Below are 27,514 nucleotides of genomic sequence, written 5' to 3'. Positions count from 1 at the left end.
TTAAATCAAACCATTCTTCATATTTTATAAATACACGTTTAATACGTTTAACACCCACGTCTTATTTTGAAAACCGGATTTTATTTGCAGCGTTTCTCTTATTGACAGCATTGAGGGTTCCCGGCCACCGTAGCATTCCCTTTTCCTATTGGCTTACAGGAGCTCGGTGTTAGGGGGCGGCATATATACTATGTCTATGGGGGGCGGTACATCCTGTAGTTGTATTGTTCTCGATTGGCTGCCGCAATGTAAACCGGGAATCTTTTAAAAGTAACTGGGTGTGTGCTGTCGTGTTTGTCCAGCCGACTAACTGACTCAGTCCATTAACATTTACTTGGCGACATATTCAGTAATTTTGTTTAATATCTCATGGAGCAAGAAGCCCGGGAAAATGCTGGAACAAAGGAAACTGGAAATGAGATGAGAGAAATCGTACTGGTTGATACTGAGTCCTACGTCAACGTTGAAGTCGACGTGGAAAATAACGACGGGATTTCTGAAGTGGCACATAATGTGTCTGCTATAACACAAGGTCTGTGTGGTACAATGTTTATACTAACATTTAGCAGTATTAACTAGTTGTCATACGCCGTGTTGCGATGTTTGGATAAAACACTTTATCGTTATTGCGGGTCCCCAAAATCAAATTAACAGATGATAAATTATAGCGATCTATTCAAGGTACTTTCTGGTTAAGTCGAGTAATCGAGAAATTTAATCCTTTCTGCTTACACAATACTGCACGCAGCCGGCTTCTGTGTAAATAGGCCTATACATGTATAGCAGAGAGGCAGAGATACTCCGTACGTTGTCAGACAGGTTGCGATACTGGTCGCACTGGATAGTCTGGGCTTCGTAGTTGCAGAGTACCAGTAAAAATCAAGTGAGGCGTTCTGCTGAGGTGATGGTATTTCGGCCTCTAGCTGCTCCACAGCCAAATCTGCCCATCACCGTTACTTGTAAAATATAATTTGGACTCAACATTAATACTGGGTCCACAGCTGACCCATTTCATACATCTTGAGATTGGCTTTAAAATTTATTTGTATTTAACATAAACACACTTCTTAAAACTAATTTTCAGCTCTTGTTTATGAAACAGATTAAAAATATGGCAGAATATATATATATATATATTATTATTATTGTATTATATTATATTATTTGTTTAATATTTTAAGGGAAAACAATGCAAGTATAAGCAGCACTGATTAGTTTACTTTCTCTCTACTTTCTTTTGTATAGGAGTATAAATTCAATGGGTACTTACAAGTTAATATGTAATGTGAGTTTGTAATATACAATATAGTCAGAATGTAACATACTTTTTAATGGTTTAACAGATTTTAAAATCCTGTATTTACATAATAAATATCTAGTATTTGTTCTCAGATGTTTATTATGTAAATACCATAAAGGGCGCCAAAGCAAAGGGAAACTTAATAAATGCCATTGGAAACACCCATGATAATCTTACTATTTCATGTCAAAATTGCTGCTGTGAAAAAGGTCTATTATGTGACCGTAAACCTCATTGTTTAAAACTTTGACATCACCTTGATGGTGATGGCACTTAGTGGTTTTGTTGCAGACTGTAACCTCGTTTCCCAACCTCTCCTTCCTAATGTGAAGAACTGGGGCCCCTGAAACACACAAAACACAAATGTTCCATGCGCTTCAATGGCCAATGCATTTTACCTCTTTTGCTCTTCACATAGACCCACTCAAACATAAAAAACATAATTGGTCTAGGGTTGAATCAGTTGAGCTGTTCAATGTGAACCATAGAGGGTGGTTGCTACAATAATCTGAGCTCTGTCTACAGCACATGCAGCATTAGCAGAGTGTGTGTCACAGCTGAGTAGACGGTGTTGCATAGTTAACAGTGTCTTCATGGTGATGTGTTAATTGTTTTATTTAATGTGTCCATCTATCTATTAGCTGTAACCACTTATCCTCATCAGGTTCACGATTGGGCTGGAGTCTATCCCAGCTGACTTTGGGTGAAAGGCGGGGTAGACCCTGGACAAGTCACATGATTATTGCAGGGAATAATCTTGTTGCTGCTGTTTAATACAAACGCAACACTTCCGGTATCTGTCTCAAATGAAAAGCCATTTAGTGTTTGGGACAGAAACCATTAGGGCTGGGCACCGAATTCTGTGAAATTCGGTTCTTTCATGGCACCGACCAAAATGTGTCGGTTCTTATGCGTATCAAAACATGCCTCGTCTTTCGGTTCCACATTTCGATACCTAGAGGTTAATTATGCCATTATAGATAAGTCCGACCATCCAGGTACTTTACGTTCTTTTGACACGTCCAGGCATTTTTAGGTGAAATGACCCCGAACAAATGAATGGCGGTCTATTAGAAAATCAGCGCATTACATTTCTGAAGTGTAACCAAATATTATATACAGCTATTTATGAAGATCTAATCCCATGGCCAGCCAGTAGACTAGTTATATCAACTCTCTCCCAAGTACTGACCGGCGTCGCTATTTAGAAAGAGCGCACATTTTCGACTGCGGGGGACACAATCAGCCTGGAAAGGGCTAGTCTGTGCCCTGAGAAGGCAGACATGCTCATTTTCTTAAAGAAAAACTGTTAACTCAGGCCTGTGTGTGAATATGCGTGTGAGTGTTTGATTGAGAGAGTGTGTGTGTTTGTGTTCATGTTCTTTTTGCATTAGAAATAACTTGGAAATGTGAGGGTGCGTGTGTTTGTTAATGTAAATAACTTTAAAAAAGAAACTCCAATATGTGAAAAGGAATGTGTAATGCAAACTCCAATAGGCTAATTTTCTTAAAGAAAAACTGTTACGTTAGAGTACTTAGGTGTGTGTGCGTGTGTGTGTGTGTGTGTGTGTGTGTGTGTGTGTGTGTGTTTGAGAGTGAGTGTGTGTTTGTGTTCATGTTCTTTTTTGCACTGGAAATAACTTGGGAAAAAATAAACTCCAATTTGTGAAAAGGAATGTGTAATGCAATTTTCATTTTATTAGAATTGATATTATAAAATAGGTATCAAAAAAGGTATCGCTTGGGAACCGGTATCGGTACTGGTATTGAAAACTTTTGATTGATACCCAGCCCTAGAAATCATTTAGTCTTTCAGCTTTTATTGTGAACCACTTGCAAGAAAGTATTGTGGGATAACTTGCAACCCCAGTCTCATTGTGTTCTTGGTAGTGGCCGAGTCACCTGCAACCTGTAGTAGTTAAAATTTGCATCACCAGCTTGGTCTGGACTTTGGCGTCATTTCAAACCTGTTTCTAAATTGCTACATTGGCCCAAGCTTGGTCTCGTCAATCCTACTGAGACTATTACTAATGTAAACCAAAATGTGAGATGTTATTAAATAGTAAGTGTGCATAAACTTATCTATCTCTCTGCATAATTGGCAAACACTTGATGAGGCAAAGTTTGAACTTATGAACAGCTGAAGGCTAGAGACACTGAAGGTAGAGAAAAGAAAACTGAACTTGCTCTACAGGTGTTTGATCATATTTATGTTTGTCCAAAAGCTCTGTTTCAGAATGAAGATGAAGATGAGAGTGCTGGTGATGACAGTGGCACAGACCACTTCAATACTGAAAAGTTGGGGACTCAGCTGCAGAGATGTGAGCATCATGGAGGAGTGAATTCGAGTCTTCCTGACACCTTCCAGACCAGCCATCTGCTGTTCTATGAGAGGTTCAAGGTGTATCAGGACTACATGCTTGGTAACTAGAGACATAAGCTAAGACATCTCTTGTGAACAATGTCATTCGTCAAAAGGGCTGGGCGATATGAACCAAATGTCATATCTCTATATTTTTTTGGCTGAATGACGATACTCGATATATATCGTTATTTTTTCCGTTGCCGGATAATTTCATATGTCTGTTATTAATAGCCCGCCGGTAAATCTCACTCCCACCACTCATACTACAAATCCCACAATGCACTGCAACAGCTGACACACAGGTGTCAAGACCTGTGCACCACCTCTAACCCCGCTGCTTCGGTTGTTTACACACTAATCAGTGGTCCAGTGTTGACAACTTTGTAATTTTGTCACTATATATAGAGACTTTTCAGAGCCTCTAGAAATTAATTTTTTTCCCAAAAAGCAACTAGCAACAAATCTAGGAAGAAATGTATAGTTATTTTAACGCAAAATAAACAATATTGATATGAACAATATAGTCATGTGCTATATTGCCTTTAAAAAATATATCTATATTGATTAAAATATCGATATATCGCCCAGCCGTGTATCGCCAATAGTTATTGTCTGGAGTTTCCCTTTCACATGTCCAATAACGTGCAGTGAGGTGAGTGGGTACTGGGCCACTGTCTCTCTGCTGTACAGGTGACATTCCTTGGATCATTTATGAACAGTATAATCCCACCGTTTTCAGTAAGGGAGATGTGACTGCACCTTCAACCAATACCGTGCCTGACTAGGCATAACCCTGAAAGAGACAGACAGACACAGTCAGAGAGAGAGAGTGAGACCGAGAGAGAGAGGGGGGACGGGAGGGAGGGGGAGTCCCCTGGCAGTCTAGTCCTATGGCAGCATAACCAAGAGATGACCTGAGGCAGCCCTAACTCTGTCTCTGTCTCTGTCTGTCTGTCTGTCTGTCTGTCTGTCTGTAGGAGACTGTAAGCCCTCTGAGGTGAAGGCCTTTACAGCAGACTACCTGGAGAAGGTGGTGGAGCCATGTGATTGGTTGGCTCTGTGGTCCACTGATGTCTTTGATGTTTTGGTGGAGGTGAGACCAGCTTTCATACACATATCCTTTAATATTCCAAATGTACAGTATGTAATTTCTGCTGCGTGGGGGTCTTACACATCAAACACTTCAACAGTCGGCAAATTTCACAAAATTTGCCCCCCAAATGTATTGAAAACACCACAAAAAAATATTTAACATTGTCTTCTGCCAATCCCATTAAACTGAGGAATATGTTTCCGACATTTCTAGTAGACTAATACAAAGTTAATTCCAATTTCAATTTCAAGGTAAGTAGCTAATAATAGGGCAAATAACACAAAAACTAATTTTACCAATGTATAGTTAAGCACATTCACCTGTTTTCACACACAGATTCATGTAAGTATAAACACAAGTCTTACAGCCATTGAGAGATGACCTAAAGTTTGAGTGATGCCTCTCAGCTTAGAGTGGACATGAAACACCAAGATGTAGTTGCTTTAATTTACAAGATTCCCACTCTAAAAGGTCTTACAGGTTTAACACCTGTCAGTGAATATTTTTTTTAACCCATATTTGCAACAGATTTTCTCTATGTTGATAAAGCAAATATCCACACGACAGGTTGGTGGAGTCAGGGATTTCCACTTTATAGGAATGAGACGTTTAGCTAGGAGGGTTACAAAAGCTACCAGGTTGTTCTTATAATTTGGTATAGCAGGTATAAGGGTAACTCCAAATAGGGCAGTAACCGCTGTTGGTGTGAAAGAAACAGAGGTGACCTGTGAAATAATATTAAAAATCTCCAACCAAAAGGTATTCAGGGAAGGGCACGCCCAAAACATATGGAAATAAGTAGCCGGGTACTGGCGGCATCTGTCACAAATTGGATCAACATCACCATGTATTTTAGACAGTCTGACCTTAGTTAAATGACAGCGGTGAAGAATCTTACACTGTAGCAACCCGTGCCTAGCAGATATGGAGGAGGAATGGACCAGCCGCAGACACTCATCCCAAACATTATCTGTGAGTTCACATTGCAAATTGTTCTCCCATATCGTCCTAATAGTATGAAGTGAGGCTGGTTTTATAGAGTAAATGAGATTATATAACACAAAGATCATGCCCTTCGAAGCAGGCAGCGCGGTCAAGAATGGGTCCAGGCCAGTAGGTTCTGGTAAATTAGGAAAGCTAGGGTAAACATTTCTAACAAAGCTACAGATCTGTAAATATCTGAAAATTATTTTTAGGAAGGGCCAACTTGTCTGCTGGAAAGATGAAAATATGTCGTCATTATAGTCCTTGATTGTTTTGATACCCCACACATGATGTACATTAGAAAGCCACCTGTGATTAGAAAAAGAATATCTACCATGAATAAACCCTGTCTGGTCCGGCGAGATGATGGTGGGAAGAACTGATTCAAGACGCATGGCAAGTAGTTTAGACAAAAGTTTTAGGTCCACAGACAACAAACTTATGGGTCGATAACTTGCGGCCAGTAGGGTGTCTTTATCTTTCTTTAAAATAAATGAGATTGTAGCCTGCATGAGAGTCGTTGGGAGTTTAGATAACAAAAAATATTCTTGTCTATTAAAATTGGAGCTAATTTTAAGTAAAGAATTTTCTATAAAATTCTATTGGAAATCCATCTGGACCTGGACATTTCCCTGTTTGCATGGAAAAAGCTGCTTGTCTAAGTTCAGCAATAGTGACTTGTTCTTCCAAAGTCTTAACAGATCTACTCTAGGAATGTTAAGAGAGCTAAAGAAATGGTCGAGGGCAGAGGAGTCGGTCGCATGTTCAGAAGAATATAAAGACATTATAGAATTGTCTGAAGTGTTTGAAGTGTTTGTGTTCAGGTGTTACAACAGATCCCAAATTAATTAATAATTTGGGATCTGTTGTAACACCTGATGAGGTTCTAATTTGTAAGTTACATTTTTCAGAAGTGTAGCTCCATCTTGTCCTAGTGCAGCATGTGACATCATGTGGATGGTTGGCTTGAAGGTCCTACGTTAGTCTTTGTTGTATTGCCTCTGGATGCAGTAACATTGTAGTCAAAAGGCAAGGAAAAAATGTTTTTCATATTTTGCTGTGATGAATTTCGTCTTTTGTAGTTATAACTTTATCATTAAAGAAGCTCAAAGTCATTACTACTGCCTATAGGAATCCATTAAAGTTTTCTGTAATAATGCAAACTTGTGACGCTTGCGAGTAAGTTACTAGGTTAATCTACACAGAAATAAACATGTTTACAGCCTGCTACCAAAACCATTTTGGTCTCTATAGCTAATTTACTCGTTCATGACGCATGATGCGTTTTAAATAATGATGCTGGTTGACTGACAGGTAAGTGCTGTTACAGATGGCTTATTCAAGCACCCAGACAACTCTAAAGTGTTTTGAATTTGGCCTGTGGTGCCATTTTTAACCACTAGATAGCAGTGTTCTGAACAATCTTACATTTTGTACCTTTTTAAAATATTTGTATATATTTTTGATGCATGTAATACAGCTACAACTTACTAAGCTGCCACCTTACCGCGGTGGAGGGGTTTGCCTGGTGATCCCTGGTGCAGGGTCGCCTCCAAAAAATTTTCATAAGGGTGGCCAGATGGGGCCACTTAAATTCTTGGGGTGGAACACCAAAACTAAAAGCCAGCATTGCAGGATTTTATTATACTGTTGTAGTATACAGGCTACTAGAAAAAATCAGAAATACTTAATCCTTAAAAAGACACACACAGCTTAATTTAAAGGTGTACATTTATTGTAATCAAAACAATTGCAAGCAAGCAACAAGCGAGTACAGAAACACTCAACAAGAATTTCCCACCAGGGATCAATAGTCTCCTGTCCCCTATAGGTTCTAGGGAAGGGTTTCGGTTGTGGCTGCTTGGGCTGCTCTGCTCTTGACTGGGAGATATCTATGATGAAACAAGAGGCAAAATCAGTTATTCTGACATTCACTCGTACTGAGCCCTTACTGTCGGAGTGCGCAACAGCTGGCAGGGGGGCGGGGCTGGCCAAGGGCTACTGTGAGTGATGGAAGGTCAAGCTTCCTGGGCCTGGCTGTGCATTTGACCCGAATGATTTGGGATAAAACACATAACTGACGATAGAATCCATGTGACTGGCGAGACGAGAGGGGTGGCCAGCAAATTTGTAGGGGGGGCCGTGGCCACCCCTGGCCACCCCCTGGTGACGCCACTGCCCTGTTAGGGTCACCCATGGCAATCAGCTCCTAGGTGAGGGACCAGACAAAGCTCAGCTCAATTCCCTCTGATGAAATGTCTATCAACGGAGCCAAGTTTCCCTTGCCCGGACGTGGGTCACTGGTGCCCCCCCTGGAGCCAGGCCTGGAGGAGGGGCTCGTTGGCGAGCACCTATCAGCCGGGCACAGCCCGAAAAGGTGACATGGGCCCCCCTTCCCATGGGCCCAACACCGGAAGGGGTCACAGAGGGTGCGTGCGGAGAGAGTTGGGCAGCATTCGAAGGTGGGGACCCCCAGCTGAAGAAGCTGGCTCTGGGGACGTCGAACGTCACCTCTCTGGCGGGGAAGGAGCCTGAGCTGGTGCATGAGGTCGAGAGGTACTGGCTAGATATAGTCGGGCTCGCTTCGACGCACAGCGTGGGCCCCGGAACCAGTTTCCTTGAGAGGGGTTGACTGTCGTCTGTGCCTATGCGCCGAATGGCAGTTCGGAGGACCCACCCGTTTTGAAGTCTTTGGAGAGGGTGCTGGAGAGCGCTCCCTCTGGGGACTCCCTCGTCCTCCTGGGGGACTTCAATGCTCACGTGGGCAGCGATAGTGAGACCTGGAGGGGCGTGATTGGGAGGAATGGCCCCCCGATCTGAACCCAAGTGATGTTCTGTTATTGGACTTCTGTGCTCGTCATGGATTGTCCATAACGAACACCATGTTCAAGCATAAGGGTGTCCATATGTGCACTTGGCACCAGGACGCCCTCGGCCACAGTTCGATGATCGACTTTGTGGTCGTGTCGTCGGACTTGCAGCCACATGTTTTGGACACTCGGGTGAGAGGGGGCGGAGCTGTCAACTGATCACCACCTGATGGTGAGTTGGCTCCGATGGTGGGGGAGGATGGCAGTCGGACCTGGCAGGCCCAAACGTTCTGTGCGGGTTTGCTCAGAACGTCTGGCTGAATCTCCAGTCAGAAAGAGTTTCAACTCGCACCTCCGGGAGAGCTTCTCCCACATCCCGGGGGAGGCGGGGGACATTGAGTCCGAGTGGACCCTGTTCCGTGCCTCCATTGTCGAGGCAGCTGACCGGAGCTGTGGCCGTAAGGTGTTGTGGCGGCATCCCTCCGAACCCAAGCTGAAGAAGGAGTCCCACAGATCCTTTTTGGCCTGTGGGTCTCCTGAAGCAGCTGACAGGTATCGACGTGCCAAATGGAGCGCGGCCTCAACGGTTGCGGAAGCTAAAATTCGGGCGTAGGAGGAGTTCGGTGAGGCTATGGAGTGACTTTCGAACGGCTTCGGGGAGGTTCTGGACCATCCGGCGGCTCAGGCGGGGGAACTAGTGCACTGTCAACACTGTGTTCAGTGGGGATGGGGTGCTGCTGACCTCGACTGGGGACGTCTTGGGTCGGTGGAGGGATTACTTCGAAGACCTCCTCAATCCCACCAGCACGTCTTCCACTGAGGAAGCAGAGTCTGGGGACCCCGTGGTGGTCTCGCCTATCTCTGGGGCTGAGATCCACCCCGAGGGCTTGCCGCCGAGGAGCTTTTTGAACTGTGTCCCTCGGGGAGTCTTGTGGGGGGTGCTCTGGGAGTATGGTTCCGGACCCATTAATACGGGCTATACGGTCCCTGTACTCCCGGTGCCAGAGCTTGGTCCGCATTGCCGGCAGTAAGTCTATAGAAGAATTATCCTAACTTTATTGAAGAGCGCACATTTTCAGTTTGAGAGCATGATTTCTCCTTCTCGTGCTCAGATTTATTGTCCTTGTGCTCAGATTTTGTGCTCGTACTCAGATTTCTGCTGGTGGTGTACCTAACCACTCAGCTACCGCAAGACAGGTATGCCATAAGGCGTATTTATAGTATATAAAACATCCCGCTAATATAAAATTAGAAACGATCTACGATAAATAGAATCATACGATATCTAAATGACGATAATTCTTTTTAGGATTATTTAAGATTCATTATACATAAAAAAGCTGGCATCTTAAATAGGTGACGATTCAAATAGCTGGCTAGTATGGTAAATTGGTGTGTTTTAAGAGAGAGATAGTTTTACAAACAGACCATATACCCGCCCCTGCGGAGTGCTCAAAAGCGCGAAGGAACACACCCAAGTTTGGGCCACATGCTAGCTGTCTCCCTGTTGGCTGGTGAAACACACTAATTTAAGTGCAGGGCGGGACATCCTTCAGTCTGAGCAGACACTTCAACCTACGAGGACGTGCTGTTTTGAGGCGAGCAGAAAAAATTTGAGAGCACACAGAACATTAGATCTGAGCGCGTACAGGACATATTTGAGTGCGAGTGAAATGTTTGTGTTTAAGCAGAAGAAATGTGAGCACAAGCATGTGATGTTTTGAAAATGTGCACTCTTGAATAAAGATAGGATAATTCTTCCATATAAGTCGGACTTGTTTCCAGTGGGAGTTGGACTCCACCAGGACTGCCCTTTGTCACCGGTTCTGTTCATAACCTTTATGGACAGAATTTCTAGGCGCAGCCAGGGTGTTGAGAGGCTGCGGTTCGGTGGCCCCAGCATTCGGTCGCTGCTTTTTGCGGATGATCTGGTCCTGTTGGCTTCATCGGGGGGTGACCTTCAGCTCTCTCTGGAGCAGTTCCCTGCCGAGTGTGAAGCGGCTGGGATGAGAATCAGCACCTCCAAGTCCGAGGCCATGGTTCTCAGCCGGAAAAAAATGGAGTGCAACCTCCGGGTCGGGGATGAGATCCTGCCTCAAGTGGAGGAGTTCAAGTATCTCGGGGTCTTGTTCACGAGTGAGGAAAGGATGGAGCGGGAGATTGACCGGCGCATTGGTGCAGCTTCTGCAGTGATGCGGACTCTGCACCGGTCCGTCGTGGTGAAGAAGGAGCTGAGCCGAAAGGCGAAGCTCTCGATTTACCAGTCAATCTACGTTCCTACCCTCACCTATGGTCACAAGCTTTGGGTAGTGACCGAAAGAATGAGATCGCAAATACAAGCGGCCGAAATGAGCTTCCTTCGCAGGGTGGCTGGGGTCTCCCTTAGAGATAGGGTGAGAAGCTCGGCCATCCGCGAGGAGTTCAGAGTAGAACCGCTGCTACTCCGCATCAAGAGGAACCAGTTGAGGTGGCTCGGGCATCTAGTGAGGATGTCTCCTGGATGCTTCCCTGGTGAGGTTGTCCGGGCATGTCTCTCCGGGAGGCGGCCCCTGGGAAGATCCAGGACACGCTGGAGGGACTATGTCTCTCAGCTGGCCTGGGAACGCCTTGGGGTCCCCCTGGAAGAGCTGCTGAAGCTGCTGCCCCCGTGACCCGACTAACGGATAAGCGGAAGAAGGCGACGACGACGAGTATTGTAAAATGACAAATAAATCACATCATAAATTGATTAATTGCACATATACTTATGGTTTCAGGTACAGGATGTGGACTGGAAGGATCTGACGGCTTGTGTGGTGCTAGTGCTACCTCTGCAATGTGACACCAGAGGCTGTGAAGTCACTGAAGAAGCCATGCAGTCTTTGCTTGAGGCCACTCAGCACAAAGTCCCTCTGCAGGAGGTGCAGGTGGTTTACGAGCAGTCTGGGGACTTTGATCAAACTGCCCTCGCTCTTGAGCACCTAAGGTGGGACTGCCGACTTGATCCAGTGCTTGAACCTAACTTATTATTGTTTCTCCACATGTTTAAACAATTTGATTAAGTTTACTGCCCAATAATGTGATCCTTTTATGTCTGTAGATTTTTCTATAAACACATCTGGAGGCAGTGGGATGAAGAAGATGAAGATGATGACTTTGACTACTTTGTTCGTTGTGTGGAGCCTCGTCTCAGGCTGTGAGTACACTTAGTCTCCAGGTGTTGTATGTATGTGTTGATTCATCCGTCTGAACTCTAATTCTAAATGCTTGTTATCTCAGTTACTATGACATCTTAGAGGACAGAGTCCCTGCAGGCCTGGTGGCAGAATACCAGTCATTACTGGAAAACTGCTCGCAATGTTTTCAGCAGTTCTTGGTGCTTCGCAATGGTCTAAGCACTGACTCAGACTCAGAGCTGGACAACATATCCATGGTGGAGGGCCTAAAGCTCTATGACCAGCTTGAGACACTGAAACGCAAGCTGCACATCATTGAGAACCCACTGTTGAGGTAGGGGATGAATTGAGAATCGCTACTTCCTCTTTATCTTGTCCAACCTTCCTTCAATATCTCCATCTTACTTCCACCACCTCTCTAGGTATGTGCTGGGCTACAAAGGCAATGCCAGGCAGCAGTGTGTGCAGAGCCGTGGGCTCAGGGCATCAGGTATGAAGGTGGTCCATGTAGTGATGGCCTACTGCAGTGTCAACCAGCTTCAGTCCCTCCTCAGTGACAGATTGCTACCTCAGTGCTCCTCTGATGATACTGAGGTTCAGGTCAGTACCACACACACTTAGAGTATGACCATGGAAAGACTGCACTGGACAGGTCCATTTTGGATCTGGATTTGACACCTTCTTATAACTCCTCACTCTTTACTGGGAAAGATTAATGTAGAAAACATTTAGAAGGTAGCTTCTAATGTTTAGCCAGATTAGACCTTCATTTTCACTAGTTCACTCAAAACATAAACTGCAGAAGATTAGATATAGCTGATTAACAATTATTCACTAAAGTTTGTGTGTTCGTTACTTAATGTTTTTTGTTTCTTTGTTTGTAAACTGCATTATGAATGTAGCTGCTACAGAACAGAAAAGATTTCAGTAATCATTCAAACCACAACAAAGTGCAGTGGTATGCTGTACAGTGGGTACGGAAAGTATTCAGACCCCTTTAAATTTTTCACTCTTTGTTTCATTGCATCCATTTGCTAAAATCAAAAAAGTTAATTTTATTTCTCATTAATGTACACTCAGCACCCCATCTTGACAGAAAAAAAAAATAGAAATGTAGAAATGTTTGCAAATTTATTAAAAAAGAAAAACTGAAATATCACATGGTCATAAGTATTCAGACCCTTTGCTGTGACACTCATATTTAACTCACATGCTGTCCATTTCTTCTGATCCTCCTTGAGATGGTTCTACTCCTTCATTGGAGTCCAACTGTGTTTAATTAAACTGATAGGACTTGATTAGGAAAGGCACACACCTGTCTATATAAGACCTTACAGCGCATGTCAGAGCAAATGAGAGTCATGAGGTCGAAGGAACTGCCCAAGGAGCTCAGGAACAGAATTGTGGCAAGGCACAGATCTGGCCAAGGTTACAAAAGAATTTCTGCAGCACTCAAGGTTCCTAAGAGCACAGTGGCCTCCATAATCCTTAAATGGAAGAAGTTTGGGACGACCAGAACTCTTCCTAGACCTGGCCGTCCAGCTAAACTGAGCAATCGTGGGAGAAGAGCCTTGGTGAGAGAGGTAAAGAAGAACCCAAAGATCACTGTGGCTGAGCTCCAGAGATGCAGTAGGGAGATGGGAGAAAGTTCCACAAAGTCAACTATCACTGCAGCCCTCCACCAGTCGGGGCTTTATGGCAGAGTGGCCCGACGGAAGCCTCTCCTCAGTGCAAGACATATGAAAGCCTGCATAGAGTTTGCCAAAAAACACACGACCAGACTATGAGAAATAAGATTCTATGGTCTGATGAGACGAAGATTGAACTTTTTGGCATTAACTCTAAGCGGTATGTGTGGAGAAAACCAGGCACTGCACATCACCTGCCCAATACAATCCCAACAGTGAAACATGGTGGTGGCAGCATCATGCTATCGGGGTGTTTTTCAGCTGCAGGGACAGGACGACTGGTTGCAATTGAAGGAAAGATGAATGCGGCCAAGTACAGAGATATCCTGGAAGAAAACCTCTTCCAGAGTGCTCAGAACCTCAGACTGGGCCAACGGTTCACCTTCCAACAAGACAATGACCCTAAGCACACAGCTAAAATAACAAAGGAGTGGCTTCGGAACAACTCTGTGACCATTCGTGACTGGCCCAGCCAGAGCCCTGACCTAAATTCAATTGAACATCTCTGGAGAGACCTGAAAATGGCTGTCCACCAACGTTCACTATCCAACCTGACGGAACTGGAGAGGATCTGCAAGGAAGACTGGCAGAGGATCCCCAAATGCAGGTGTGAAAAACTTGTTGCATCATTCCCAAGAAGACTCATGGCTGTACTAGCTCAAAAGGGTGCTTCTACTCAATACTAAGCAAAGGGTCTGAATACTTATGACCATGTGATATTTCAGTTTTTCTTTTTTAATAAATTTGCAAAAATTTCTACATTTCTGTTTTTTTTTTCTGTCAAGATGAGGTGCTGAGTGTACATTAATGAGAAATAAAATTAACTTTTTTGATTTTAGTAAATGGCTGCAATGAAACAAAGAGTGAAAAATTTAAAGCGGTCTAAATACTTTCCATACCCACTGTATGTACTGTGCTTTGGAAAAAGTCACACTTAAATGTTTCAGATCATCAAGCAATTTTAATATTAGACAAAGATGACCTGAGTGAATACAATTTTGCAGTTTTTATGATGTTTTCATTTATTAAGGGAAAAAAGCTCCAAACCTACCATCCCTATGTGAAAGAGTAGAAGTACTCGACGACTCATCCAGGAGGTCACAGAAGGATCCAGAACAGCATCTAAAGACCTCACTTGCCTCAGTTAAGTTGAGGCAAGTTGAACCTTTTGGAAGATGTGCATCCCGTTACATCTGGCACAAAACTAATGTAACATCTAATTTTAAACAACATCATACCAACAGTCACACATGGTGGTGGTAGTAGTATGATGGTCTGGGGCTTCTTAGCTGCTTCAGGACCTGGATGACTTGCTGTTATTGATGAAATCATGAATTCTGCTCTCTACCAGAAAATCCTGAAGGAAAATGTCTGACCATCAGTTTGTGACTTTAAATTTAAGTGCGCTTGAGTTATACAACAGGATAATGATCTGAAACACAGCAACGAGTCCACCTCTGAACTGCTTAAACAAACAAAGTCGAGGTTTTGGAGTGGTCTAGTCAAAGTCCGCACTTAATCTGATTACGATGCTGTGGCATGACCTTAAAGAGGCTGTTCATGCTCAGAAACCCTCTAATGTGGCTGAATTCAAACAATTCTGCAAAGAACAGTGGGCCAGACTTCCTCCACAGCGATGTGAAAGATTCATTGACACAAACTGCAGTTGTTTCTGCTGAGGGTGGCACAACCAGTTATTAGGGTTAGGGGGCAATTACTTTTTCACATAGTGCCAGGTAGCTTTTTCCCTTTTCAATAAATGAAATCCTCATTTTAAAACTTTGATTATTCACATTGGTGAATGTTATAAAACAGAATGACACAGTTTTTGTTAGATTGTCCTGATGGCTACTAAATACAGTAGGTGAGTTCAGGCTGTGTAACTCTACTACACTGTGTGTTCAGTTCCATAGAGATCCAATATCAGCAGTGGATTCGTGCCATCATGGTGATGTGGTCATTGTTCTCCCAGGGGTCTACAATGTCAGCAGCTCCATCTTCATACCAGACTCCATCACTATAGAGGGTATAAAGCTTATATATTGTTTCCACTGAGATCCTCAGATAGATGTTAGCTCAGTTAGTTCATTTGATCTCTTATATAGATGAGTGTGCTAGACCACCATGGACAACCACCATGTTGTAAATAGAGTTGCAAAGGTGTAGCAAATTTCTGGTAAATTTACAGAAACTTTCCATGGGAAGTTAAGCTGGAGCATTTTGGAAATATTTCACAAGAGACACTTTCCATGGGAATTTATAGGAATTAACTGGATTTTGGGGGTTTTTAGTAATTAGGGGTAAGCTACCATCATGATAAGATGTCTCATAAACAGTGACTAAAATGATGCTAGCTATAGCTTATTTAGCATCGAACTTATCAGCTAGAACTATCAGCTAGCTATCTACTGTATACATTTATGAATACATTTTCATGTGCTATTTGCAAGTTAAACATCAATACCATATATCAAATATGCTTACCCCCTAATTTCAATATAGTCAACCTTCCATTTTATGAACTCCCGGTTTATTCCCATGGAAAGTTCCCTGAATTTTGCAACCCATTATGTCTCACATCAGTCATATGGAGCTATAATGCAGGGATACGTGGACACAGATGTTAGTTTAGATTTAAATAATAAATTGTCACTCGACACAGTTTTCAAAAAGTCATTCTTCAAATTGATACTGTGTGAATGAAACATTTCAGACTTACAGATTAGGGGTTGTCCGATATGTTTTTATCAGGGCCAATACTAATGATTAGTTATTAAGGGGATGGATAATAGGATGATATACATTTGCAGTGAATCTAAAAATCTCTGTGTTAAATTTTAGAATAGCCAGTGGTGAAATGTAACTTCATTTAATGAATAAATGTGCTCAAGTACAATTTTGACATACTTTACTTCTCTGGTACTTTGTACAACATTCCGTTCTGGAAGCAAATTTATAGTAAAGTACTCTGACTGCTAGCTGTGCAGTTGTAGAATGCAACCCTCTTGTTTCATCCTCTACTTCCAAACGGCCAAACAGTCTAGGACATCTAAAGTGTGGAAACACAAGTTATTTTTGTTTTAGTTTCACTGTATGTGAAAAAAAATAGAAGGATGCTTGGTTTTATCCCAGAAGTCCTTTGACTGGTGAACAGCTGCAGATAGTCTCTGTACCTTATGTACGACTGATACACTTAACCTATGACACTTTGAGACAAATGTCATGGTGGTGTTAAAGTCCACTGGTCACTGCCATTCATCATCTGTATTTTAACGCTCTAAAATTCTGATAGTATTTTTTGATATTTTTATGTGTGTAATTGTGTTTCTAAACGGGCTTACCTAGGGACTGCCTGTTAAGGGACAAATGAAATATTTAAAATTGGATAGAGTTTTACTGTATCTGGATGTGTGTATTGAATACCTATGGGAGGAGTGGATAAATTCAGACGTCCGTCTGGGTTTACGTCTGTTAGGGGAATTTTTAAAGAAAAACCCTTAAATAAGGAAGACTGGATTCAAAGTTTAATTTATTATTCTCATACAAGAAGGAGCATTTAGCAGTGCAACACACAAAGAGGTTACAGAGAAAAGGCTCCCTGAGGAGCTCTAACAGTTGGTTCTTATACATTTTCTAAAAATGGGCTGTCTCCGTGGATGTCACCTCCCCACTGATACAGATAATATCATAATGTCCTTTTTTGGTTTTCTGCTCAGTAATGAACATTATGTATCAAAATGACACTTCTCAGGCCTGTTTCTCATGTCCTTGTCTCTCCTGTCCTTGAACTACTGATATCTCTCCCTGCCAGCCTCAGCAAAACACAGGCCAAATAAGGGAAGTGCACAAGACATGCAAAAGACAGGAAACACAAATATTATAAGAGTTAAAACATCTGCACTCCAGTATAATCCTAATTTTTATAACGCCTGACAAGTGTGCACACCTTTTAGGGGTGCAGCTGTACCCTGCAGTGCAGTGCAGTCTATCTATCTATCTATCTATCTATCTATCTATCTATCTATCTATCTCTCTATCTCTCTATCTCTCTATCTCTCTCAACCAAACTTCCCCGGAGTTTCTGTGCTCTGTCGTCCAGCAGGTTCTCGTGGATCGTGGCTGCTGCTGTGATCCTGCACGACGCCCACTACATATATTATTACTGTCATTATTGCTACCATATCTATTACTGTAATCATTTTTATCATTCATTATAATTCATTGTCATTTTATCAGTCATTGTACAATATGTTTGTGTTAATTTGTCCTGTACACGTGACATCCATTGCACGTCTGTCCGTCCTGGGAGAGGGATCCCTCCTCTGTGGCTCTTCCTGAGGTTTCTTCCACATTTTTTCCCTGTTAAAGGTTTTTTGTGGGCAAGTTTTTCCTCACTCGAACCGAGGGTCTAAGGACAGAGGGTGTCACTCCCTGTACAGATTGTAAAGCCCTCTGAGGCAAATGTACTTTGTGACTTTGGGCTATACAAAATATGTGTAGTAATGCGTGTGTTCAATGTCAGTGGAGCCCAGTAAGAACTTTTGGTTTGGGTTTCCCTGACATCTGGGTCGTTTCTGGAAGACCATAATCCCCGTCTTCTCTAGGTTAACTGTCAGGGCCCAGGTCTCACAGAAGTTTTGCAGATGATCTAGTTGCTGTTGTAATGCCTCTTTAGATGGAGCTAACAGTATTAGATCATCTGCAAAGAGTAGGCATTTAATATCTGTGTCAGAGAGAGTGAGGCCAGGGATATCCGACTGTTCAAGTGATTTTGCAAATTCATCAATATAAATGTTAAACAGGGTGGGGCTGAGACTGCAGCCCTGTTTCACCCCTCTGCTTTGGAGGAAGAAATCTGTTTCCATGTTGTTGATCTTCACAGCACATTTATTATTTATGTATATTGTTTTAATTATGTCATAGATTCTCCCCCCTATACCTTTTTCAATTAACTTTAGGAATTGAACATGTTTGTTAATGAGAGTGTGAAGGGTATAAATGTGGTCAGCAGTTGGGTGTCGTGGTGTAAATCCAATTTGACTCTTGCTCAGAACGTTATGTGCGCTGAGGAAGTCTTGCAGTCGGCTGTTTAGGATGCTGCAGAATTCCTTCCCCAGGTTGCTGCTGACACATATGCCTCTGTAATTGTTTGGGTCAAATTTATTTCCATTTTTAAAGATTGGTGTTATGATTCCTTTGCTCCAGATGTCAGGGAAATACCCAATGTCATTTCAATATGGCAATGTTGAATTTCTTGCTGTTAAACTTCAGCATTTCATTCAAAATGCCATCGGGACCACTGGCCTTCCTTGATTGTAGGGCCTGGATTTTAGTTAGAAGCTCCTTTTCAGTAATTTGATAATCTAAAGGGTTCTGGTTGTCTTTAACGACTGATTCTAGAGTTTGTAATTTGTTCAGGAGCTCATTTTGGGCCGAATTCAGTGTAATAGTATTTTCAAAGGTTTTCAAAGTGTTGTTTCCAAATTTCACCATTTTGAATAGCCAATTCTTCTTTGTGCGGTTTGCTGATTGTTTGCCATTTTTTCCAGAAATCATTTGAGTCAATGGACTCAATTCAACCTGATTTCATTCAGTTGGTGCTGTGCATGCTGAACCCTTTTAATTCTGAGTGTTCTTCTGTATATTTTCAATGTTTCCCAGTATCGGATGCGGAGCTCGGAGTTGTCAGGTTGTCTGTGTTTTTCTCAGACGTCTGCAGTCTGTATCAAACCACTTTTCATTGGCTGATTTCTTTGATTTGTGATGTTGATACTGTTTCAGATTGGATAACTCTGCTGCATTGTCAAAAATGTCGTTGATATCCCGTACAGCTTGATTCAGGCCATCTTCACTGTGGGAATATGAATTGGAGATAAAATGGTCTAATTGAAATTGAATTGTTTGATGTGTTATTGCTTTCTCTGCTCTTTGCTGTTGTTTGTCCATCTATAAGGTTGTTTTGTATAGTTCAGTTTACTGGGCTCCGCTGTGTGAGGGTCTGTTACTTTCTTTCTAATGTACAGCGTCATTTTACTGTGGTCAGATAAGGGTGTGAGGGGGCTGACTGTACATGCTCTCAGATAAAAGGGGTCTAGGTCTGTTATGTTGTAGTCTACTGTGCTATTGCCAAGAGGAGAGCTGTGTGTGTACAGACCAAAGGAGTCCCCTCGAAGTTGACCACTGACTATGTACAGACCCAGTGTTTGACAGAGCTGCAGGAGTTGGTGCCCGCTTTTGTTGACAGTTTTCTCCAAGTTGTTTCTTTGGGGATGTGAAAGATATGAAGGGAGAGGAATGCTGATTTGGCCAAGTATATGTTTGTCTCCATGTGGATTAATAGAATCTGGTTCTAAACCTGTTCTGGCATTAAGGTCTCCACAGATCAGTATGCTTCCCTGGGCCTGGTAGTGACTGATCTCATCTTCAAGAATGGAGAAAACATTTTTATTATGATAAGGGGATTCTGATGGGGGAATATACACTGCACACATGAATATATCTTTATCTGTGGCAACAATTTCTCTTTATTTTAAGCCAAATTACATTACATTACATTACATTACATTGCATTTAGCAGACGCTTTTATCCAAAGCGACTTACAGAGGAGGACATAAGCTGAGAAAGGTGTAAAGGAGCACAGAGTAGTTGTTAGTTTTGTTAGGCAGGGAAGCATTCTCGAAACAGAAAGGTTTTTACAAGTTTTTTTAAAGGTCGAAAGGGATGTTGCTGTTCTAGTAGCCGTTGGTAGGTCATTCCACCATTTGGGGACGACCACAGAGAAGAGTTTAGAGTGACCTCGCTTTGCGAGAGGCGAGGGTACAACTAGACGGTTTGTATGAGCGGAGCGTAACGCCCTGGTCGGGACGTGAGCCTTTAGTAAGACGCTGAGATAGGCAGGGGCAGATCCTGAGATGGTTTTGTAGGCTAGCGTCAGAGCTTTGTGTTTAATTCTGGCAGCTACAGGCAGCCAGTGCAGGTCGCTGAAGAGTGGGGTGACATGTGACCTTTTAGGTTGATTGAAAACCAGTCGCGCTGCGGCATTCTGGACCATTTGCAAAGGTCTGATCGCGCAAGCAGGTAGGCCAGCCAAGAGCGAGTTGCAATAATCGAGGCGGGAGCTGACTGTAGCCTGTATCAGGAGCTGAGCGGCATATTGGGTCAGGTACGGTCTGATTTTTCTAATATTGTACAATGCATAGCGAGATGACCTCGCTACGGAGGAAATGTGCTCAGAGAGAGAAAGACGATCATCAAGTACGACGCCCAGGTTTTTAGCAGCCTTTTTTTTATCAATTCGATTGAGTGTTCAAGGTTTGCTTTGTACCAAATCAGCATTCCACCTGAATGAACCTGAACACTCACTCACTCTCACTCTCACTCTCACTCTCTCTCTCTCTCTCTCTCTCTCTCTCTCTCTCTCTCTCTCAGGTTTTGGGCTTCCTGATGAGGTGGTGATTGAAAAGAAAAACAAGGGTGACTCTTTTGTGGAGTCCACAGGAGCTGATGTCCGACTGTCAAACATCAAGTTTATCCAACACGATGCTATTGAGGGCATATTGTGTGAGTATACATGAATCTAGGTCTGTAAGCAGTAGGGCTGTAACTATTACCGCTATTACATCCATTGCTGTGGGCGTATCTATTTGTGCTGAATGTAACTGCTGTGAAACAATCAGGAACTAACTTTTTATTTCTCTGATTAACAGCTTTATCGAGGTAATTGTTATTTTGTTATTGTTCTATGTCTGTCTGTTGCGAGTCGGACTCAGATTTAGAATCTGGTACATGAAATAAACAAAGTGAGAACACACACACAGGTAGATGATCAGAGTTTAGTCCATGAATCCACCGGGATAGTCTCTGCTTCAGAGACATTTAGGCTGTCTGTGGAGGTTTGGCCGATCTGAGTGTCTGGTTGGCTTGCGGAGTGTGGCGAAGGTCAAAATCCAAGGCCTGGGGGTATTTTGGGTTTCTTAATAAACTTTAATTTTGGTAAGATTTTGACATCTAATGTTTTAGTATGATAACAAAATCACAAGATTTCGTGAAATTATTTCAATGTACCGTATTTTCCGCACTATAAGGCGCACCGCATTATAAGGTGCATAGAATAGAAGCTACAGTAGTGGCTGGGGTTGCGTTATGCATCCACTAGATGGAGCTGCGCTAAAGGGAATGTCAACAAAACAGTCAGATAAGTCAGTCGAACTTTTTTAATAGAATACAAACCAGTGTTCTGACAACTCCGTTCACTCCCAAAATGAATAAACAGCTGTTTTATTATTTTCCCGAGGTAATGTCAGTGACGTAGTATTTTCGCGACACAAATGGTGTTGGACAGGAATTCCTCTTTACCGTTCTTACCGCTGTTACTTCTGTAGACATATATACATAGACATATATACATAGACGCCTCATTGAGCAGGTTGGTCCGTTGTTGTGATAAGTTAATGCGTCCGCCATATTGGATATGGCAGATCTGCCCATAAACTAATACAAGGAAAAAGGTTGCGCTCTACTTTTCCACATCGAAAATGGCGGCGGCGTCGACGTACGATTCAGCGCTCAATGCGGCGTCTACATGTCTATGGTTACTTCGGCGACGCCCCCTGACCACGGTAACCAATATTGATCCATATATAAGGCGCATCGGATTATAAGGCGCACTGTCGGCTTTTGAGAAAATTGAAGGTTTTTAGGTGTGCCTTATAGTGTGGAAAATACGGTATGTGTTTTTTGGACATTTGTAGAGCAATTAAGAATATCAGGATAGTATCGTTAACCGTGATAATTTGGTCACTATAATCAATATCAAATTTTCCATATCGTTACATCCCTAGTAGGCAGTAAAGTTCTGCCCCATGAAATAAACTTTTTTGTCATGAATCTTCATGTTTTGTATTGTGTATTTCCTTGTCTTGTTTCTGTCAGGTGTGCGTCAGGGGGCTCTGAACATAAAGAACTGTGTGCTGCAGTGTGAGACCACTGGAGTTATTGTTCGAACATCGGCCCACCTCACCATGAACATGTGTGACCTTTATGGCTCAAAGGTGAGTGCTTAGAAGATTCTGATTGCAGGTAGATACTCTTGAAGCTGCTGTTAGGGAGCAGCAGCTATGGAGATTTCTCTGCTTATATTATATTATAATCAGTTTAGTTGGTGTCTGTAAATGTGTTTCCGCCAGGGAGCTGGTGTGGAGATTTACCCCGGTAGTGTTTGCAGTCTGGTTGGTAATGGCATCCATCATTGTAAGGATGGGATCCTCATCAAGGTGAGAAAGACTCCTCCAAACTCTGGACTCTTTGGAAACACATACTGACTGACTAGCATTAGTACCAAGGACTCTCCAATAAACACAGAAGGCTTCATGTTATAAAACTATTATTTACACAATGAGACAAGCACAGCATGTACAGACAAGATCATAAATCACGAGCAGTACAGTACTTCACTCAGTTAGTCAATTTATGTTTAGATGTTTCCTTCTCAGTGTGCAAGCTGACAGCAATGTTACAACCAATCACAGGTGAGCTCTGACATAGTGAAATACAACAACGCAGCCAACAGAAGGACTAATGCCTCTAAACGACAGATTCAAAGAGTTGTACAAACACAAACCTCACTAATTATGCTTTTTATTTATTAACTTTTTTTTCAAAGCTTTCGCCAACAACTAAAAGTTAGTCGCACATTTACTGACGCTGTCTGTGTTCCCGTCTGCAAATATAAAAATATTTGTGTATGGACAGGACTTTGCTGATGAACTGGATGTGATGCCATCCATTACCATGGAGAACAATGTGATCCACTACAATGAAGGCTATGGGGTGATCGTAGTAAAACCAAGCAACGCAGAACAACACAGAGTTCGTCAGGACATGACAGAAGGTAGTAGAGCTATATAAGCGGGTGAGGCATATTTGATTGTAAAAAGTAATCAGTATTGATCAAACCTTTTCTTCCCAAAAGAACCTGCTGGACCGATAGTTGACAAACAGCAGGAATGTGTTTCTACAACATCAACATCAAACCTGCCCAGCAGCAGCTCAGCAGACGTTCTGCCTGAATTATTACAGAACCACAGCACAGCCTCCACCGTAGGCAGGAAGTGGCAGTTTAGTCGTCAGCTGAGCAGAAACAAGGAGACCTGCAGCCGAGCCGTGCAGGATCCGATTGACCATCAGATCTTTGTCTCCATTCAGGGAAACCAGTTCAGACGTAACGGCATGGGTGACTTTGGCACCTTTTTTTACTAACAGACAACATCAGAACTTTTTTATAGAAACTTTAGAACGTTTAAACTTTACAACACATCACATTTGCACATCTTTTCAGATCCTTCCAGTTTTGGAGCAGTAAGTATTTAATGTCAGCATTCCATTTTAGTTGATTTCTTTACTTTGTCATAAAACAAATATTCCTTTTGGCTCCAGACACAATGTTTTAAATGCATTGTTCCTTTGTTTGTTCGTTCCTTCGTTATTAGAAATTCACTTGTCACTTTTGATGCAGTTTTTGGTGGTTTTGACTTTACGTTTGGTGGCATGCTAAAAGCAGTTAACCGCTGATTATTCTGAGTTCACACAAATAGTTATTTCTTTTGTTATGGACACTTTTTTAAAATGTTGATTATGGTGATACAAATGAGTCCAGTATGTAACATTTGAGGGATCTGTTGGCAGATGTGGAATATTATATACAGAACTTTGTTTTCATAACTGTAAAGTAACCTGAAAATAAGAATTGTTGTTTTTGATACCTTTTTAAAATGGGACTTTTATCCAACAGTGGAAGGGGTTTTGTTGCACCGCCATGTTTCTATAGTAGCCCAGAAAGGACAAACCAAACACTGGCTCTAGTTGGCTTTTTACGAGTTTCACAGTCACTGTCATTTCTCTTTTGTGCTTGGAATTAGAGGGTGAGGCATGCAGTGTTCAGTTCAATTTTGCAACCAGTAGATGTTGCAGTAAGTTCTGCACACTGGACTTTTATACTGCCACTCATGAAAGTTGTAAATATAATGAATTTTATGCAGATGAAAAATCAGTGTGATAATCCTATCCTATAAAGTGTGTTGTAAGCTGACTCAAGAGTTGAGTCATGAGCTTTCAGGGCACCCCATAAATAAAGGGTATGTCCTTCCTCAATTCTGGCCTATGGTCCTTGGCCCTTGGCCCATGGTCCATGTCTATGCCTCTCCTTGCTTTGTCTGTTTTGTGCTCTTCTGTCAAATAAAAAAGCAGTTAATCAACTATTTATCTACCCGATTTATTTTGGCTTTTGGTATTGTCGTATATTCAGTGGCGATGCAGTTGAAGATGTTTGAGGAAAAACTCTGCCGACACTGTCTTAGTTGTATAACAAATTTATTACAGTAAATTCAGTATCGTAGCAAGTAAAACGTTACTTGGAGAGCCCCTGGCCGAATGATGAGACTCTCCCGAACTATGTGGGGCAAGTCCTTATATACAATGGAGGTTATGCTTCCAAGACATGCAGTCAAAGTAAACAATAGTATAACTCTTAGGAAAAGAAAGGAACAGAGAAAAAGAGAGGCCCCTCTCCCAGGATGATTAACACACTTGACAGTGTGCCCTAAGCACACTCTCCCTGGTTACATTCCACATAACTCTTAACATAAATGGTATTACATGGTTTAACTCACTTAATACATACATTAACAAACTTGACAATGTGCCGCAAACACACCAGACAGTGACGTCAGGATGGCAGCTCTCCAATACCCCTATCCAAACATGCTAACGACACAGACAAGTGTCTTAATGTATACCATTTTAGTATGTAACTAGGCATCTATGTGCAGACACCTCAGTATTATAAAGACTTAGGCAGCTGTGGCTAAGGAGCAGGTCGTCCACTAACCAGATGATTGGGAGTTCAATCCCTGCTTCCTCCAATCTGCATGTCAAGATATTGAACCCCAAATTGCTCCATCTGTCACCAGTGTGTGAATGGGTGAATGAGATGTATGTGTATAAATCAAATCAAATCAAATCAAATCAAATCAATTTTATTTGTATAGCCCAAAGTCACAAAGTACATTTGCCTCAGAGGGCTTTACAATCTGTACAGGGAGTGACACCCTCTGTCCTTAGACCCTCGGTTCGAGTGAGGAAAAACTTGCCCACAAAAACCCTTTTAACAGGGAAAAAAATGTGGAAGAAACCTCAGGAAGAGCCACAGAGGAGGGATCCCTCTCCCAGGACGGACAGACGTGCAATGGATGTCACGTGTACAGGACAAATCAACACAAACACAAACAACAAACATAAGCGCTTTGAGTGGTTGCAAGACTAGAAAGGCGCTACATACAGTAAGGTCTAAAAAAACAGTGATCAAATTTTCATAATTTTGGCTCAGCACACCTCCACATTGGATTGGAATGAATGAAATAACCGAGATGCAATTGAAGTGCAGAATTTCAGATTTGATTCAATGCGTTAAACAAAAAAGTTGAATGAAACATTTAGAAATTGCAACTATTATACTACTATCATTTGTCCAAAAATAATTGGACAAATGAACATATTCATAAATAAATATTTATCTTTTAATACTTTTCCAATAATCCTTTGTAGACAATGGTTGCTTAAAGTCTAAAGCCCATGGACACCAAATGCTGGGTTTCCTCTGTGATGCTTTGCCAGGCCTTTATCAAACCCTCCAGGAATTTGCGATGTTACAATTTGCAACTTCAGTGAATCCCCGTTAATTCAGGGTGGTGTTGCAATTTTAACCAATCACCGCGATATTTCCGCAACTTCCGCACAGTCTGCCTGGGGGATTGAACTCGGTGGGTCAGGGATGGCCGCACGATGTGGGAGGATCCCCCCTTGGCGCATTTCCTCCTTGGCGGTGCGGCGCGACTGGCTCTGGGTTGGCTTGAAGAGGCTCGGGGGCGAAGGTGGCTCCGGCTGCGAGCTTTACAGCGCCCTCCCACCCGGACCTCACCACTTCCCGGGGCCGTGGACTTAGTCCTCGCTGCACCCTCTCCGGGCGCGACTGTCGAATCAACTTATCACAACTTTCACTTCCTCCCGCAACAAAAATGTAAAAAGCACTGCAACTTTCACCGCAATTTTTTTGAAAACCTCATGCAACATCAGGCATTTTAGGCCGCGACTATTTCAAATCAAATTTTATTTGTAAAGCCCAAAGTCACAAAGTACATTTGCCTCGGAGGGCTTTACAATCTGTACAGGGAGTGACACCCTCTGTCCTTAGACCCTCGGTTCAAGTGAGGAAAAACTTGCCCACAAAAAACCTTTAACAGGGAAAAAATGTGGAAGAAACCTCAGGAAGAGCCACAGAGGAGGGATCCCTCTCCCAGGACATTGTTTTCAAAAAAGGCCCACAAAATCCTGGTGGGACTACTTTATGGCAGCAGCCTGTAGTTTGTATCATTTTACCTTTACTTAATGTGTCTTCTGTCACATTATCAATAAACAGTGATACAGTGCTATTGCAAACCATGCATGCCCATGCCACACATTGGCTCCACTGTGTTTTACAGTTGTGGTATGCTTCAGATCATGAGCTGATCCAAACCTTCTCCATACTTTTTTCTTCCAATCATTCTGGTTCAGGTTGATCTTAGTTTCATCTGCCCAAAGAATGCTGTTCCAGAACTTAGCTGGCTTTTTCAAAAGATTTTTGACAGACTAATCTGGCCTTTCTATTCTTAAGGGTTATTAATGGTTTGCATCCTGTGGTGAGCCCTCTGTATTTGCTCTTGTGAAGTCTTCTCTTTATGGTAGACTTGGAGAATGATATGTCTACCTAGTTAGACAGGGAGGCTGAGAAACTAGACCTGCGTACAGTAAGGCAAGAAACAGAAACCCTGCAGGGTAGGACAGTTATGGAAGAATTATCCTATCTTTATTCAAGAGTGCACATTTTCAGTTTGAGAGCATGATTTCTCCTTCTCGTGCTCAGATTTATTGTCCTCGTGCTCAGATTTTGTGCTCGTACTCAGATTTCTGCTGCTTTCTTTCAAAATGTGTGCTTGGACTCAAAACATCACATGCTTGTGCTCACATTTCTTCTGCTTGGACACAAACATTTCGCTCGCACTCATATGTCCTGTGCGTGTTCAG

At 42.5% G+C, this 27,514-nt stretch overlaps 1 protein-coding gene across 1 annotated transcript; it reads left to right on the top strand.

Annotated features, from left to right (window-relative positions):
• The first annotated feature begins 211 nt into the window (after positions 1-211).
• shcbp1 (SHC SH2-domain binding protein 1) lies at positions 212-24,646 on the top strand. Its single transcript, XM_027276224.1, has 13 exons — positions 212-532; positions 3,526-3,723; positions 4,643-4,758; positions 11,309-11,517; positions 11,632-11,727; positions 11,811-12,041; positions 12,130-12,307; positions 15,301-15,421; positions 20,825-20,956; positions 22,328-22,446; positions 22,582-22,668; positions 23,147-23,285; positions 23,367-24,646. The coding sequence occupies exons 1-13, from the start codon at positions 370-372 to the stop codon at positions 23,651-23,653; spliced, it is 2,076 nt and encodes a 691-aa protein (XP_027132025.1). The 5' UTR covers positions 212-369; the 3' UTR covers positions 23,654-24,646.
• The last annotated feature ends 2,868 nt before the right edge of the window (positions 24,647-27,514 follow it).

Source organism: Larimichthys crocea, unplaced genomic scaffold (genome assembly GCF_000972845.2).
Source record: "Larimichthys crocea isolate SSNF unplaced genomic scaffold, L_crocea_2.0 scaffold326, whole genome shotgun sequence".
NCBI lineage: Eukaryota > Metazoa > Chordata > Actinopteri > Sciaenidae > Larimichthys > Larimichthys crocea.
Note: the sequence above shows the minus strand (reverse complement) of the source record. Positions and strands in the feature narration are given on the sequence as shown.

Coding starts and splice junctions, on each gene's coding strand:
- shcbp1 (XM_027276224.1), top strand. CDS start 370: ATGGAGCAAGAAGCCCGGGAAAATGCTGGAACAAAGGAAACTGGAAAT. Junction 11,728..11,810: donor GTGGAGCCTCGTCTCAGGCT/GTGAGTACACTT, acceptor TTGTTATCTCAG/TTACTATGACATCTTAGAGG. Junction 22,669..23,146: donor AGGATGGGATCCTCATCAAG/GTGAGAAAGACT, acceptor GTGTATGGACAG/GACTTTGCTGATGAACTGGA.